The sequence below is a fragment of the Episyrphus balteatus genome, chromosome 1 (assembly GCF_945859705.1).
Source record: "Episyrphus balteatus chromosome 1, idEpiBalt1.1, whole genome shotgun sequence".
In the NCBI taxonomy this organism is placed as follows: domain Eukaryota; kingdom Metazoa; phylum Arthropoda; class Insecta; order Diptera; family Syrphidae; genus Episyrphus; species Episyrphus balteatus.
This window is the reverse complement of record NC_079134.1, coordinates 36,399,481-36,414,776: the sequence shown is the minus strand read 5'-3', so window position 1 is coordinate 36,414,776 and position 15,296 is coordinate 36,399,481. Positions and strand designations below refer to the sequence as shown.

At 33.5% G+C, this 15,296-nt stretch overlaps 2 protein-coding genes across 2 annotated transcripts; one reads left to right on the top strand and one right to left on the bottom strand.

Annotated features, from left to right (window-relative positions):
* Nucleotides 1-7,951: 7,951 nt before the first annotated feature.
* On the top strand, nucleotides 7,952-8,361 carry LOC129915717 (protein dpy-30 homolog). Its single transcript, XM_055995380.1, has one exon. The coding sequence runs from the start codon at nucleotides 8,032-8,034 to the stop codon at nucleotides 8,290-8,292; it is 261 nt and encodes an 86-aa protein (XP_055851355.1). The 5' UTR covers nucleotides 7,952-8,031; the 3' UTR covers nucleotides 8,293-8,361.
* A 5,296-nt stretch (nucleotides 8,362-13,657) lies between these two features.
* LOC129915708 (class E basic helix-loop-helix protein 22) lies at nucleotides 13,658-14,846 on the bottom strand. The gene is made up of 3 exons (XM_055995368.1): nucleotides 14,513-14,846; nucleotides 14,292-14,456; nucleotides 13,658-14,235 (listed from the first exon to the last, which is right to left on the bottom strand). Exons 1-3 carry the CDS (start codon nucleotides 14,836-14,838, stop codon nucleotides 14,112-14,114), a joined length of 615 nt encoding a protein of 204 aa, XP_055851343.1. The 5' UTR covers nucleotides 14,839-14,846; the 3' UTR covers nucleotides 13,658-14,111.
* Nucleotides 14,847-15,296: the final 450 nt, after the last annotated feature.

The window sequence follows — 15,296 nt, the reverse complement described above, 5'->3', positions numbered from 1 at the left end:
CAAGATAATAACATTATTCCAAACACCCAATTTGGGTTTAAGAAATTCCACTCTACGGAACACGCCATCATGTACCTCGAAAATATAATACTTGAAAACCTTCGAAAAAGAGAGTGCACTGTCACTTGCTCATTGGACTTAAAAAAAGCATTCGACTCAGTGTGGCATGATGGCCTCATTTCCAAAATGATTTCCCTGAATTTTCCAACTAACTCGATAAAAATCATTTCTAATTTCCTGTCAAACAGATCTTTTAAAGTCAAAATTGGTTCGACCTTTTCAGAAGCTATTCAAATTTTCGCCGGGATCCCTCAAGGTTCCTTCTTGGGCCCCTTTTTATACAATATCTTCATTCATGATTTACCCTCTTCACTCGGACATTCACAAAGCATACAATACGCAGACGATACGGTTATTTTTGCCTCTTCTGAAAGACCTCACGATGCCTTAAATTTTATTAAAAGTCATGTCGAAAGACTTGTCGACTACTTTAACTACTGGGGCATATCCATCAATTATCAAAAAAGCGAGTTGATTTGTTTTAGAAACGCTTCCCCTCGTGGTCATCACTTAGCAGTGAGAGAAAGCAAGCAACTCAAACTTTTTATTAATGGAAATCTGATCCCACTTAAAAAACAGATAAAATATCTTGGAATTAACTTCCATGAGAGACTAAGAATGAACCCCCACGCTCGTATCGCTCTTAATAAAAGTAAAGCTGCAGCAGCTCAGCTTAAATTTCTCTTCAGATCTTCCTTTGTGGACAAAAGCACCAAACTCCTCCTATATAAAACACTTATCAGACCTATCCTCTCATACGGCTTCATTTCATGGTTTAAAATTTCTCCAACTGTAGCTAAAGAACTTCAAATATTCGAAAGATATGTCTTAAGATTCTGTATAAACAAACATAGACGACCAGGTGGAAAATGGTATAAAAATGCTATCATATATGGCGAGTCAAATACGATACCTTTACTCTCATACCTTTTCGACCTGGTTACGAAAAGAATTCGTTCTTTTAGTTATCATGACAACCCCCTGATTAGAAATGTATATACAGCTAATATTGAATTTGCCATTGAAGATAGGTATTATGCATCTCCAATTAGCTTGGCGAACCCCTCGTCTTCCCAATTATTTCAACTTCATGACAACGAATTCCTCTCTGACTTCTATGGGAGGGGCAATCCAAATGTATATAGAGGCTAATAGATGGAACTCAACTCATTCAAACACTTTTTGTGGCTTTTATTTTCAAATTAAAATGTTAACACACTTGAACAATTCCAGATCTCAAAAATTTTTTGAAATAATGTACAAATTTTAAACTTTATGAAAATTCTAAATTATTTGCTTTATTTAACTAAATGAACAATGTACAAATTTTATAAAACTAAACTCTATACCATGTATAATGAAAAATTTATGTAATACCTTTTGTGGTATGATGCATTTATCGACTCGTGTCAATGAGGGGACTTTTGTGTCCTTTTTGGCACGAGTCGATATCTGCCTCTTGTTAATTTGTTAATTTTTTTTTTATCTAGTTTTAAGTACTCAATCACAATATGTACATTCTGAAAAGTGCCCTGAGCAACACTTAAACACATATGTAACTAGTCAAGTTATTTACTATTTTTTCAAAAGATAATGTAAATCTTTTTATAATAATTTGAATGTATGAGCTAGACCAATTCAAAGTCAGCAATAAAACCTAGTATAAGTTTTTCTACTTTTATAAATCAAATGTTAAAAAAAAGAAAGTCTCAATAAACTTAAATTGAATTGAATTGAAATAAATTCGGCAAAACATAGAATTTTATCTCACAAATTTGACAGGCCGCCTCCACAGAGGAGATATTTTTCTCTAACTCTATGTCTAACATCTACAGCATAACAATTTTCATTTTCTTGGCTGGACAAATTATGTTTGGACATTTCATTTCATATGCTTCGTTCGCTAGAGGTGCGTTCTTTTTCTAACAATAAGGGGGTTCACATTGACCAACTTACCAGACAGACCAGCCGCCATTTGGTCTGATCTGAAGCCTTTTTGATAATGTGAACCATAAATAAAAAATACCAAGACTGGAAACTTTCGTACGTCTTTCCCCCCAAAACCCTTTTGTGTACAGTGCTGTCTGTGAATATATGTGAAAGCCACCACCCTTCAAGCAAGAAAACGGAGTCCAGAAAAGACAGTCCGACCTCCGACCGAGAAAAGCGGGGTTGCACTCACACACTTGCAACTTTTTGTGTATGAACACAAAGTCGAACGAGAATCGTGGTGGAAAGTGAGAAATGAAAAAAAAAGTGAAACAGACATAGCCAACAAGAGCAAAAGCGTCATTTTGTTATGTTTCGTTGAAGTGTATAGTCGCGTCGCGTCGTGTCTCGTGTCGTTGTTATTATAATATTAGTATAATTGTGTGGATCAGAATCAAAACCCATTATATCCACTTTTCAAAAAAAATGACTTAGGTATGAGGTTTTGTTTCTAGTATTCAAATACATACGTTGCGCCCAAGTTTGAGTCTCTAACTACATTTTTTGGCGTAGAAATCAGACCACAAAGTTAGAGGTTAATTTCAAAACCCATTTTATCCACTTGAGTTTTTGTTTCAAAACCCATTATATCCAAACAATTTTATTCGCATCAAAATCCATTATATCCATTCAAAATATTATTTCTTAAATAAATTTGAAATTCAAAAACCATTTTATCCATGGGATGAGATTAGATGGGAATATCCGAAAATTTATACGGATTTTTGAAAAAAAAATTTTGGCATTTAGGTTTGAATTTATTTGTTCAAGAAAGTAGGCGTAGTTAAAAAAAAGGAAATAAAGTTTTCTCGTTTTTAATTGAGTTTTTTTGAATGCCATATTTTCTTATTTTGGCCTGAAATTCAGAGGTGATTTTCAAAATCCATTATATCCATATTTGTTTTGGGTATAGCTCTAAAACTAAAACCCTCAGATCACGATTTCTGGACTTGAATTGTAGGGAATCCTAATTGAATCAATCCTGCATTTAAAAAAGTACTAAAAAATGTTTCGTTTACGAGATACAAGTTTTTCTCGATTTACTCGAAATCAAAAAAAGTGGATAAAATGGGTTTTGATTCTGATCCACACAATTATAAACAATATCAAATTATAAACAATATGGAAACAAAAAAAGGTATGTTGTATATATCGCTCAAAGTGTTTGGGTTAAAATGTTGTTTCTTCTTGTGTTGTAGATGTAATCTCTAATGATGAAGAAAAATCTAGAAGGTGAAACATGCGATTGTGCATCTAAAGAAACACCAACAACAGCAGCAGCAACAAATAAAATAAAATGAAAAAATGTATTGTATCTTATACCTACTTTATTTATTGTGAAAATTTCGTTTGCCAAAATAAAATAAAAAATAAAACAGTTTCAGTGAAAAAAAAAATAAATCTTGTTCTTTTTTTGGTCGCAAATGCGATACGTCATCCCTTTTTTATTCCTCTTTCTGGTAGGTTTTCGCTGCTCCGACTCAGGTCCGCCTTCGGCTCCGTTTTCTCGGAATGGAGATTTTCACCACACCAATACATATGCAATCGACTTCGCGGTGATTATAATTTCCATACTAATTTGAGCCGCCTTCGGACCAGTTTCTGATCCGAAGTCGGACTCAGCTCCGCCACAGGCGGAGCGGATTCGGACCGAGGTCGGACCTGTTTGCTTGAAGGGCACGTTGGTAAATGACGTTAACACGCACACATTTATAGATTCACGACATTCACCACACATCGCACACGAACACAACGGTAGGTTCACGACATTCACCACACCTCGTAGCTTGTAGGCAAACGTCAGTTGACCGCCGAGTTTCCAGTCTTGGTATTTTTTGTTTATAATGTGAACACCTATCCGACTGCCTGTCCGATTTGCCGGATGGTTTTCAAAAAATTTAGATTTTTTGGTTGTCGGACGGACATGTTAGTCAATTGAACGACATGTCTGGCCGGCCGACAGTGATAATCCATTCTCTTGAATTTGAGAGCAGAATAGGTGAAAGATACATTCAAAATAAGATGAAAAATGGGTTTTGATGAAAATTGTATGATGAGTGTGATCGAAAAATACAATTCGGCCATCAGGCCAAACGACAATCGGTCTGTCCGGTAAGTTAGTCAATGTGAACCTCCCTATTAAAAAAGCAACAGCCCTTCAAGCAAGAAAACGGAGTCCAGACAAGACAGTCCGACCTCCGACCGAGAAAAGCGGGGTTGCACTCACACACTTGCAACTTTTTGTGTATGAACACAAAGTCTAAGAGAATCGTGGTGAAAACTGAGAAAAGGAAAAAAAAGTAGACAGCCATAGCCAACAACCCTTCAAGCAAGAAAACGGAGTCCAGAAAAGACAGTCCGACCTCCGACCGAGAAAAGCGGGGTTGCACTCACACACTTGCAACTTTTTGTGTATGAACACAAAGTCTAAGAAAATCGTGGTGAAAACTGAGAAAAGGAAAAAAAAGTAGACAGCCATAGCCAACAACCCTTCAAGCAAGAAAACGGAGTCCAGAAAAGACAGTCCGACCTCCGACCGAGAAAAGCGGGGTTGCACTCACACACTTGCAACTTTTTGTGTATGAACACAAAGTCTAAGAGAATCGTGGTGAAAACTGAGAAAAGGAAAAAAAAGTAGACAGACATAGCCAACAAGAGCAAAAGCGTCATTTTGTTATTTTTTGTTGAAGTGTTTAGTCGCGTCGTGTCTCGTGTCGTTGTTAATAAAATATAAGTATAATTATAAACAATTATATCAAACTATTAACAATATGGAAACAAAAAAAGGTATGTTGTATATATCGCTCAAAGTGTTTGGATTTAAGTGATGTGTTTCTGTTTGTGTTGTAGATGTAATCTCTAATGATGAAGAAAAATCTAGAAGGTGAAACATGCGATTGGGTATCTAAAAAAACACCAACAACAACAGCAGCATCAAATGAAATAAAATGAAAAAAAATGTATTGTATTTTATATTGTATTTATTGTGAAAATTTCGTTTGCCAAAATAAAATAAAAAATAAAACAGTTTCAGTGAAAAAAAAAAATAAATCTTGTTCTTTTTTTGGTCGCAAATGCGAAATGTCATCCCTTTCTGGTAGGTTTTCGCTGCTCCGGCTCAGGTCCGCCTTCGGCTCCGTTTTCTCGGAATGGAGATTTTCACCACACCAATACATATGCAATCGACTTCGCGGTGATTATAATTTCCATACTAATTTGAGCCGCCTTCGGACCAGTTTCTGATCCGAAGTCGGACTCAGCTCCGCCTCAGGCGGAGCGGATTCGGACCGAGGTCGGACCTGTTTGCTTGAAGGGAAGAGCAAAAGCGTCATTTTGTTATTTTTATATTTTTTGTGGAAGTGTTTAGTCGCGTCGTGTCTTGTGTCGTTGTTAATAAAATATAAGTATAATTATAAACAATTATATCAAACTATTAACAATATGGAAACAAAAAAAGGTATATTGTATATATCGCTCAAAGTGTTTGGATTAAAGTGATGTGTTTCTGTTTGTGTTGTAGATGTAATCTCTAATGATAAAGAAAAAGGCAGAAGGTGAAACATGCTATTGGGCATCTAAAGAAACACCAACAACAACAGCAGCATCAAATGAAATAAAATGAAAAAAAATGTATTGTATTTAATATTGTATTTATTGTGAAAATTTCGTTTGCCAAAATAAAATAAAAAATAAAACAGTTTCAGTGAAAAAAAAAAAATAAATCTTTTCTTTTTTTGGTCGCAAATGCGAAATGTCATCCCTTTCTGGTAGGTTTTCGCTGCTCCGGCTCAGGTCCGCCTTCGGCTCCGTTTTCTCGGAATGGAGATTTTCACCACACCAATACATATGCAATCGACTTCGCGGTGATTATAATTTCCATACTAATTTGAGCCGCCTTCGGACCAGTTTCTGATCCGAAGTCGGACTCAGCTCCGCCTCAGGCGGAGCGGATTCGGACCGAGGTCGGACCTGTTTGCTTGAAGGGAAGAGCAAAAGCGTCATTTTGTTATTTTTATATTTTTTGTGGAAGTGTTTAGTCGCGTCGTGTCTTGTGTCGTTGTTAATAAAATATAAGTATAATTATAAACAATTATATCAAACTATTAACAATATGGAAACAAAAAAAGGTATATTGTATATATCGCTCAAAGTGTTTGGATTAAAGTGATGTGTTTCTGTTTGTGTTGTAGATGTAATCTCTAATGATGAAGAAAAAGGCAGAAGGTGAAACATGCTATTGGGCATCTAAAGAAACACCAACAACAACAGCAGCATCAAATGAAATAAAATGAAAAAAAATGTATTGTATTTAATATTGTATTTATTGTGAAAATTTCGTTTGCCAAAATAAAATAAAAAATAAAACAGTTTCAGTGAAAAAAAAAAATAAATCTTGTTCTTTTTTTGGTCGCAAATGCGAAATGTCATCCCTTTCTGGTAGGTTTTCGCTGCTCCGGCTCAGGTCCGCCTTCGGCTCCGTTTTCTCGGAATGGAGATTTTCACCACACCAATACATATGCAATCGACTTCGCGGTGATTATAATTTCCATACTAATTTGAGCCGCCTTCGGACCAGTTTCTGATCCGAAGTCGGACTCAGCTCCGCCTCAGGCGGAGCGGATTCGGACCGAGGTCGGACCTGTTTGCTTGAAGGGAAGAGCAAAAGCGTCATTTTGTTATTTTTATATTTTTTGTGGAAGTGTTTAGTCGCGTCGTGTCTTGTGTCGTTGTTAATAAAATATAAGTATAATTATAAACAATTATATCAAACTATTAACAATATGGAAACAAAAAAAGGTATATTGTATATATCACTCAAAGTGTTTGGATTAAAGTGATGTGTTTCTGTTTGTGTTGTAGATGTAATCTCTAATGATGAAGAAAAAGGCAGAAGGTGAAACATGCTATTGGGCATCTAAAGAAACACCAACAACAACAGCAGCATCAAATGAAATAAAATGAAATAAAATGTATTGTATTTAATATTGTATTTATTGTGAAAATTTCGTTTGCCAAAATAAAATAAAAAATAAAACAGTTTCAGTGAAAAAAAAAAAATAAATCTTGTTCTTTTTTTGGTCGCAAATGCGAAATGTCATCCCTTTCTGGTAGGTTTTCGCTGCTCCGGCTCAGGTCCGCCTTCGGCTCCGTTTTCTCGGAATGGAGATTTTCACCACACCAATACATATGCAATCGACTTCGCGGTGATTATAATTTCCATACTAATTTGAGCCGCCTTCGGACCAGTTTCTGATCCGAAGTCGGACTCAGCTCCGGCTCAGGCGGAGCGGATTCGGACCGAGGTCGGACCTGTTTGCTTGAAGGGTAAATCCAGTGTTGAGGTGTCAAATAGTTACATTTTGTTACTTTTTCCAACTTAGCCTCTGGACTTGAGTTTCAATGTTAATCTGTCAAACACAACTAAATGGAGGAAGATGTGCGAAGAGAATGTTTTCTTTGTTATCAAATTTGAAATTATTTAATGCATATTTTTGCTTCAATTTGCTTAGAATTCAATTTAAAAGATATATTTCAGTACCAAATTAATTTTTTTTTGTTTATTCATTGATAAAATTGATCTCAAAAAATTTTTTTTGTTGACAGATCAACAAAATGTAACATTAGTCCGGTAAGTTGGTCAATGTGAACCCCCCTAAACCCCATCGATTTGACAGCAGCAATCTTTCGGATCTTTATTTAAAGTATCTTTGGTTAGCGAGACTATTTGTTGTTGTTGGCTCTTCATGATGAACGAAAAATAAAACAAACAAAAAAAAAATCGATTTTCTTTTTACCTTTTTTTCTTTTAAAGAAATTCAACATTTACATCATATTATTGTCAATATTATTGATGTAAAATAATCTCATATTCAGTAACCAATCGTCTTAACAAAGAGTTAAGTTTTGCTTTCAACCAAATGTTGTATATCAAATATTAAAACAAAAAAACTTTCTCAAATAGACTGTATAAAATTGAATAAAATGGACAAAGGTGATGAGGTTCAAAAAACCGATGTACAAATGGAAAACGTACAACATCAACAATGGACAAAAAAGAAGAAGCCCGATTTGAGTTCCTTACCAACTCGGCAATATCTAGATCAAACGGTGGCTCCAATTCTTTTGCATGGTCTTCAAACTTTGGCCCGTGAAAGGCCACCAGATCCAGTTAGCTTTTTGGCTGCATATTTGTTAAAACATAAATCCCGCATTGATGATGCTCTCACGACGGATGGATCATAAGATGAGAACTTTTATTTTTTTTGTTCTTAATTATTTACAATTTGTTAAAAAAAAAACATGAAATATCAGTTAAAATATAAAAAGAAATAAACAAAATCAATTTTTAATCGCTTTCTTGTAAATTCTCAATACTGAAATATACCTACCTACTTCTCTTATAATTGTGTCCCCTAGATTCAAAAACAATCTATTCCACTTTTTCTTTTATTGAGTTATTTGAAAAAAACGTTCCTAAGCACTTGTGAATCGAATCAAACATGTATTTTTGATTTTAAACTGACTATGCTTTCCTTTGTCACCCAACGCGTTCCAAAAGTATTTAACAATTCATTTTGGAATATAGTTGTTTTGAAAGTCATGCATAAGAACAGTTTAGTTTTGAAACTTAGCAATAAAATTATTTTGCTTTATATCAGAAATAGTGTTGTTTTCATTCTCAAAGAATTTGTAATACATTCGTTTTGATGGAAACCATAATATTGGAACAAGTTGGTTTTGAAAAAGTTCAACCACACGCAAAGAAAGAGGTTGAAAAATTGAGATAAACTGCGTTTCTAACTCATTTTTCACAAACATTGGAATAGATTGTTTTTGATTCTAGGGGACAAAATTGTTTCTTTGCCAAGTCTAGTGCGGTCATAATGTACCAACAATTTTTGAAAGTTCGGAGGCCTTATTATAATATAGGGTGTTTTCAAAAACGTCCGAAATCTGCGAGTTGTGAAAAACAGTTGCGTGTCTGAATGATTGGTTGATATTTGGGGTGTAACATGCACTGCGACATATAAGATCTATTGTGCCCCCCTTTTAAGCTAGCTGACTTGGTTCCTCAAGAAAATGAGTAGGTATTTGAGGTATTTTCATAGTAGCCCTGTTCTGTAACTTTATCACTGGCGATAAACATTTTTGAACGTCTCTCTCAAATTCATTTTTCTTTCAAATTCAGTATTTATGAACTAAGAATTTATGACTATAAACAAAATTTCTTTTACAGTTACACTATCAAACGAATAATGTCAATATAAAAGAAATATATATTCATAGGAATAAGCTCTATTTGAGGTTTTGAAAAATTGGCCCTTAATGAGATAAAATGATTTATATGTAAGCCGTGTTTTATTTGTAATTAGTATTTTACTGAGTAAACATGCTCTAAGCAACAACAAGCGATTACTTTTAATTATTATTAATAATTCTTTATTGTTGGAGGGTTAAAAATATATGTATAATTTTGGAAAAAATATTTCAACAAATAAAAAACTTAAGTTTATCCTTAGCAATCATTTGTTGTTGTTTCCCGTGCAAAATTTAGCTGATCTAAGTACTGAGTTACCAAAAAAAAACACGGCTATAAAAGCATTCAAATAATTTATCGTCAGATATCAAGGGGCACGGTGCGTGGTGCCCAGCCAAGTTCTCTACACCTTAATTTACAGGAAACAACTCAGGTCTCAGGCCATTTTTGACCTCGCTTTCTAACTTTTATACCATATAAGCCAAAAACTAGCTTCATTTGTTGAACTGTTTAAAAACAAACTCCTCAAAAAATTTCAGCTACTTAGGATGAGTAATTTCGGAGATATAAGTTTTCAAAAATTGCAAAAACCGTAACTGTCCGACTCACTCACTGACATCATGAAAATTATGGAGCAGTTCTAGTAATCATAGAAGCTTGAAATTTAGCACAACGAATGGTCTTGTGGTGCATTCATAGTTAAAAATCAAAAATTTGAGGTTTTCAATTTAGGGGGCGTGGTAACCGCCCATTTTCTCTGAATTTGTATCTATTATTTTATAGCATTTCTGATTATAGTAGAATACTGAAACTTCGTAGGCAGATTTGTATAGCTAGTAGTTTGTACAAAGGAAACATTTTTAAATTAATTTAAGCCAGGGGGCTTAAGTTCTTCTGATTATCGTGGAATCTCGAAACTTGGTAGAATGGTAAAGCTGGTAGTTCATACAAAAGAGAATTTAAAATGTGAGAATTTCAGACAGGAGACATGGTAACCGCCCATTTTCACTTAATTTTCATCAATCTTACAGCTTGGCAGAATCTAATACCTCTCAAAAACTAATGAAATCACAACAAAAACATAATTGTTAAAAAAAGCCAACGCACAAAAAGTACTGAGATGTTAAAGTGTACCAAGTTCTAATGTTCTAATGGTTTTGAATTTGTATTAAATAAATTTTGATTTATTACTTAGCAATTTTTCAAATAACTTTAAAAATCGGTAATTTAAAGAAAAGTTGTCAAGAAAAAAATCAAAATTTAGTTGATAAAAACTCAAAATCAATCTTTAGAACTTGGTACATTTTAACATTTCAGTACTATTTGTGCCAGCATAATTTTGACATAGGAGAACTTGGCTTTTTTTTTAACAGTTATGAGTTTGTTGTGGTAAACGTAACAGAACAGGGACACGGGTTTTTGAATTGTTGGTGTTTAAGTGCATTGCAACTGACCAGAATGTGGCCTGGTGTTTCTTCGTGTTTATTGCAGAATCTACTTTGTTGGACTATTTACTAGGCCCAAAAAGCTAAAGTGCCTTTTTCTAGTATGCAGTTGCCCGTGGGGTTATTACTCAAGCTGATACAGGGGTCCTACTCCGAAAGTAAACAAAAATTCAAAAACGAATATTTGGTTACTATATTTCTAAAGCGGATTGAAATCTACTACTTTTGAAATGAGAATTCCAAAACTGGAACTGTAGAAACTACGACAAATTTGATAGCGGAATGCACAAACAAATCTCAAAATATGTATTACTTTTTTGAACGTAAATCTTGGTGATAGTTACAAGCCAACAAAGATCCTACAAAAAGCTGTAAGAACTATTTATTAATTTAAGGCGTTTAAAACTTATTTCAATATTTTTTTAAAACAAAATAAATTCGATTAATTCTACTACTAGCAACTGTCAGAACCAAGAATGTAAAGATGTCTTGGCTATTAAGCACGATTTATGCAAATGTCGAGTTCAAAACTTCGGAAGCAAAAAAGAGAGGATTATTGACAAGTTTGATACCTATTTGTATTAATTCTTTCAAGTTTTCGTAGTTAGTCATCATATCTTAAGAGTGGGGTTCATAACTTTCACTATTCTTCCTTGGTGAATAGGTTTATGAGCCTCTCAAGTTAGTCACTCGTCAAATACCAGTCATAGACCAGTATTTTGAGCGCTCATAATTTAAGAGCGCACATAAGCTAAGTTTTCGGAGTCAGCCATTATAACTCTTTTCCATTTTTTGCTGTTGGGTTTTATGATAAATTTTAATCCATTTAAAAGTTAAAAGTTACACAATCTGCAAAAGGACACGGTGGGCAGGAAGCATCGATAGGTATCACAAAAATGTCGACAAAAACTGCAAGTTGGGTTGTATTCGTTGATGATTATACGTCCAAAATCCGTTGGAATTGAAATCCTAGCTGCTCCTTTTCAAAAGTTATTCATATTTTTGTGTTTCTAATCGGGACAATGTGGAATACAAATCTTGGGGAGAGTACGATAACTTAGGCGACAAGAATTGATAACTCTATTTTGTAGAGGTGTTTAATACAATAATTTTTTACTATGGGAGGGGGGGGGTCCATCTCCCCCCGTTTAGGCGGGAGGGGCAATTTTCTAAAATATCAAGTTAAATACAAAAAAAAAATTATTTAAAAACAACGGCAACACTTACAGTTATGAATGATAACTTTTTCAAAAGCCAGGATTGTACACTTGATTCTAATTTTTAAATAAAATTATTGCAATTAATTCTTCTCGAAATAATCAACTTCAAAGTCAAAATTTGGGAAAAAAGCTGAAAAAAAAACACTTTAAGTACTATTTTTACCAAGAATGTGAATTTAAATGCGAAATAAATCAATGAAATAAACTGCCTCAATTAATTTATAATCAAATTCTGAAAATTATACTTCTATGCTTTCTAGTTTTTGAGAAAATTGAAAATTAAAAAACTTCCTTTTTATCGGATTTCTATTTTTAGCTGTTTTCGTGTTTAAATAAACATAATGCTTGCAAGCAGTATGCCCCCTTGCAACCCCCCTGGTTGAGCTCACTTTTATAGGATTTGGGGTGGGTGCGAGTTTGGGTGAAGACAAATTTTCTTCAGAATTTAAAAGTTTTTTTGAATTCAAAAGAAACTTTGTACATACCCAACCTTGACCCCACCCCAAATTCCTATAGTGTGCCCAAGCTGGGGGGTTGCAGGGGGGCAGCATTTGAAATTTGAATCCTGAGAACCCGCGAAGTGAGCCAGACATGATACTTTTAAGTTAAAAAGCTGTTCATATTGGCGAAAATAGTTAAGAAAATGAAAATCAGATAAAAAGGTAATTTTCTTATTTTCAATTTTCTCGGAAATTATAAGGCATAGAAGCATATGGTTTAAAGTATTTGATAAGAAATTGATTGAGGCAGTTTACTTCATTGATTTATTTCATATTTAAACTTACAATCTTGGTAAAAATTGTATTTAATGTGTTTTTTTTAACTTTTTTTCCCAAATTTTGACTTTGAAGTTGATTATTTCGAGAAAAATTAATTGCAATAATTTTATTTAAAAATTAGAATCAAGTGTACAATCCTGGCTTTTGAAAAAGGTATCATTCATAACTGTAAGTGTTGCCGTTGTTTTTAGATAATTTTTTTTTGTATTTAACTTGATATTTTAGAAAATTGCCCCTCCCGCCTAAACGGGGGGAGATGGACCCCCCCTCCCATAGTAAAAAATTATTGTATTAAACTCCTCTACAAAATAGAGTTATCAATTCTTGTCGCCTAAGTTATCGTACTCTCCCCAAGATTTTTATTCCACATTGTCCCGATTAGAAACACAAATATGAATAACTTTTGAAAAGGAGCAGCTAGGATTTCAATTCCAACGGATTTTGGACGTATAATCATCAACGAATACAACCCAACTTGCAGTTTTTGTCGACATTTTTGTGATACCTATCGATGCTTCCTGCCCACCGTGAGGATAAGGATTCTAACGGCCATAGTCTAGACACTAGTTTAAAAAATACAACTGGATGTAAAATTGTCAAAAAATGTCAAAAATAAATCCAAATACAAAATAGTTATCCTGATTTTAACTATGAAAATTGAAAAAGTTAAAAATCACTATGACAAATCATAGATTTGGATTTATTTTTGACATTTCAATTTCTTTACATCCAGATAAATTTTTTAAACCTAGTGAATAATATGGCCGTAACAAAAATAAATCACATTTATAATAAACCCAGTTTATTTTCTATCAAATTAATTTGAAAAATAAATTCTTATGCATGTATTATTATAATTTCATTGCATAATTTAACTTACAATTAATAAAAAAAAAAGTACATTACTGTCACTTAAAATAAAATATAAAACAAAATAATAAAAATTAAAATTTCAAAAAGAAAAAAAAAACGTCTATTTCTTAAAAATATCACGTAACACTCTGACTAGAAGTACACATTTAATTGCTTTATTTTTTTTAATAGATTGTAAAGTTAACTTTTGTAAGATTTTGAAGTTTAAAATTAATATCTTTGGCACTATATTAATGCCTATGTATTCTTCAAACGCTGATAACTTAAGAGGCTCGTAAGTTTAGTTTTCGAAGTTATAGCGATTATAACTTTAGAGTGTTTGAAATCACTCATAAGTTGTAATAAATAGTATGGCGAATAGGCTTATGTGTCTCTTAAGTTATGAGCATTTAAAAAATACCGGCCTAAATCTTATATTAATATTTTTTAAATAGTAAGTTTATAATTTTTTTTCAGTAGGTGCTATAATAATTTTTATTAGAATTTTTTAATTAGGACTAGATGGATCTGGATGTGGACCAGCCAAAAGTTGTTGCAGCTTAGCTGCAGCTGGGAACGAACCCAAATCTAATGGAGCAGCACCGGTTGTGCTTTGAATGTAGGCCAATAATCTAAAAGAATCAAAGATGAATAAATAAGATAAAGTCATTTTAAAAAGGTATCATACCTCCTAAGTTCATCAAGGGCATTCTGCTGCATAAGAATATAGTTCTTTGCAAGGAGTAGAGTTGCAATTTTCGAAAGCTTACGCACAGAAGGTGAATGAGCGTAAGGAATGACACTTCGTAGTTCGTCAAGGGCATCATTCAAATCATGCATTCTTCTTCGTTCTCTATTAAAAGAAAATAAATAAATAAATTAAATAAAAATACAAAAACTATTTTTTACCTTGCATTAATATTGAGCCTAACAACTTTTCCTTGGCGATTTTTTTGTTTGCCACCGGTACTCGAAGAAGGCACTGGTGATTTGTCTCTGCCACTTCCAATGATTTTATTTTCATCAGTTTGTGTTGTAGGTTGTGGCAATGTTAGACTACTTTGAGCATAAAAGCCTCCAATTCCAACAGCTCCGAGCGGAGTACGACGACCGGGTACGCTCTGTGGTGGACTTGATGTTGGTCCAGGATGGCTATTTAACATATTTTGTGTTGGCGGAAGTGGAGGATGTCCATGGCCATGAATTCCAAATCCAAATGACATATTGGGATCCATTTTTTTTTTATGTTTGCTAAAGTTTTCTATAACGAAATGAAATAAGTTTGATTTTAAATAAAGAGAATAAAATATAACTCCATTTTAGAAAATTTTATAGGAGAGCAAAAAAACAAAATCTTTTTGAAGGCATTTGTATGAATTTTCATTTTCTAATTTGCTAGTAAAATAAAAACTATGAACTTTAAGGGGATTCTGAGTTTAAGGAACGGTAGATATTAGGTTTGTCTAACAGGTGGCATTCAAATCTAATTTTCGGAAAATTTGGAGTTACACACTTTTCTAGTTTCACCGACGATATGTATACTCGAAAGGAAGTTCAGGAAAAATGCAGATTTTTAAGTTTGGATAGTTTGTGGAAAGTAGCCCTGTTTTCGTAAGGATTTTTTAAAGTTAAACAAAATCTTTTTGAAACGAGTTTCAAACAGAAAAATTACAACAAAAAAGAGCTCATTAAC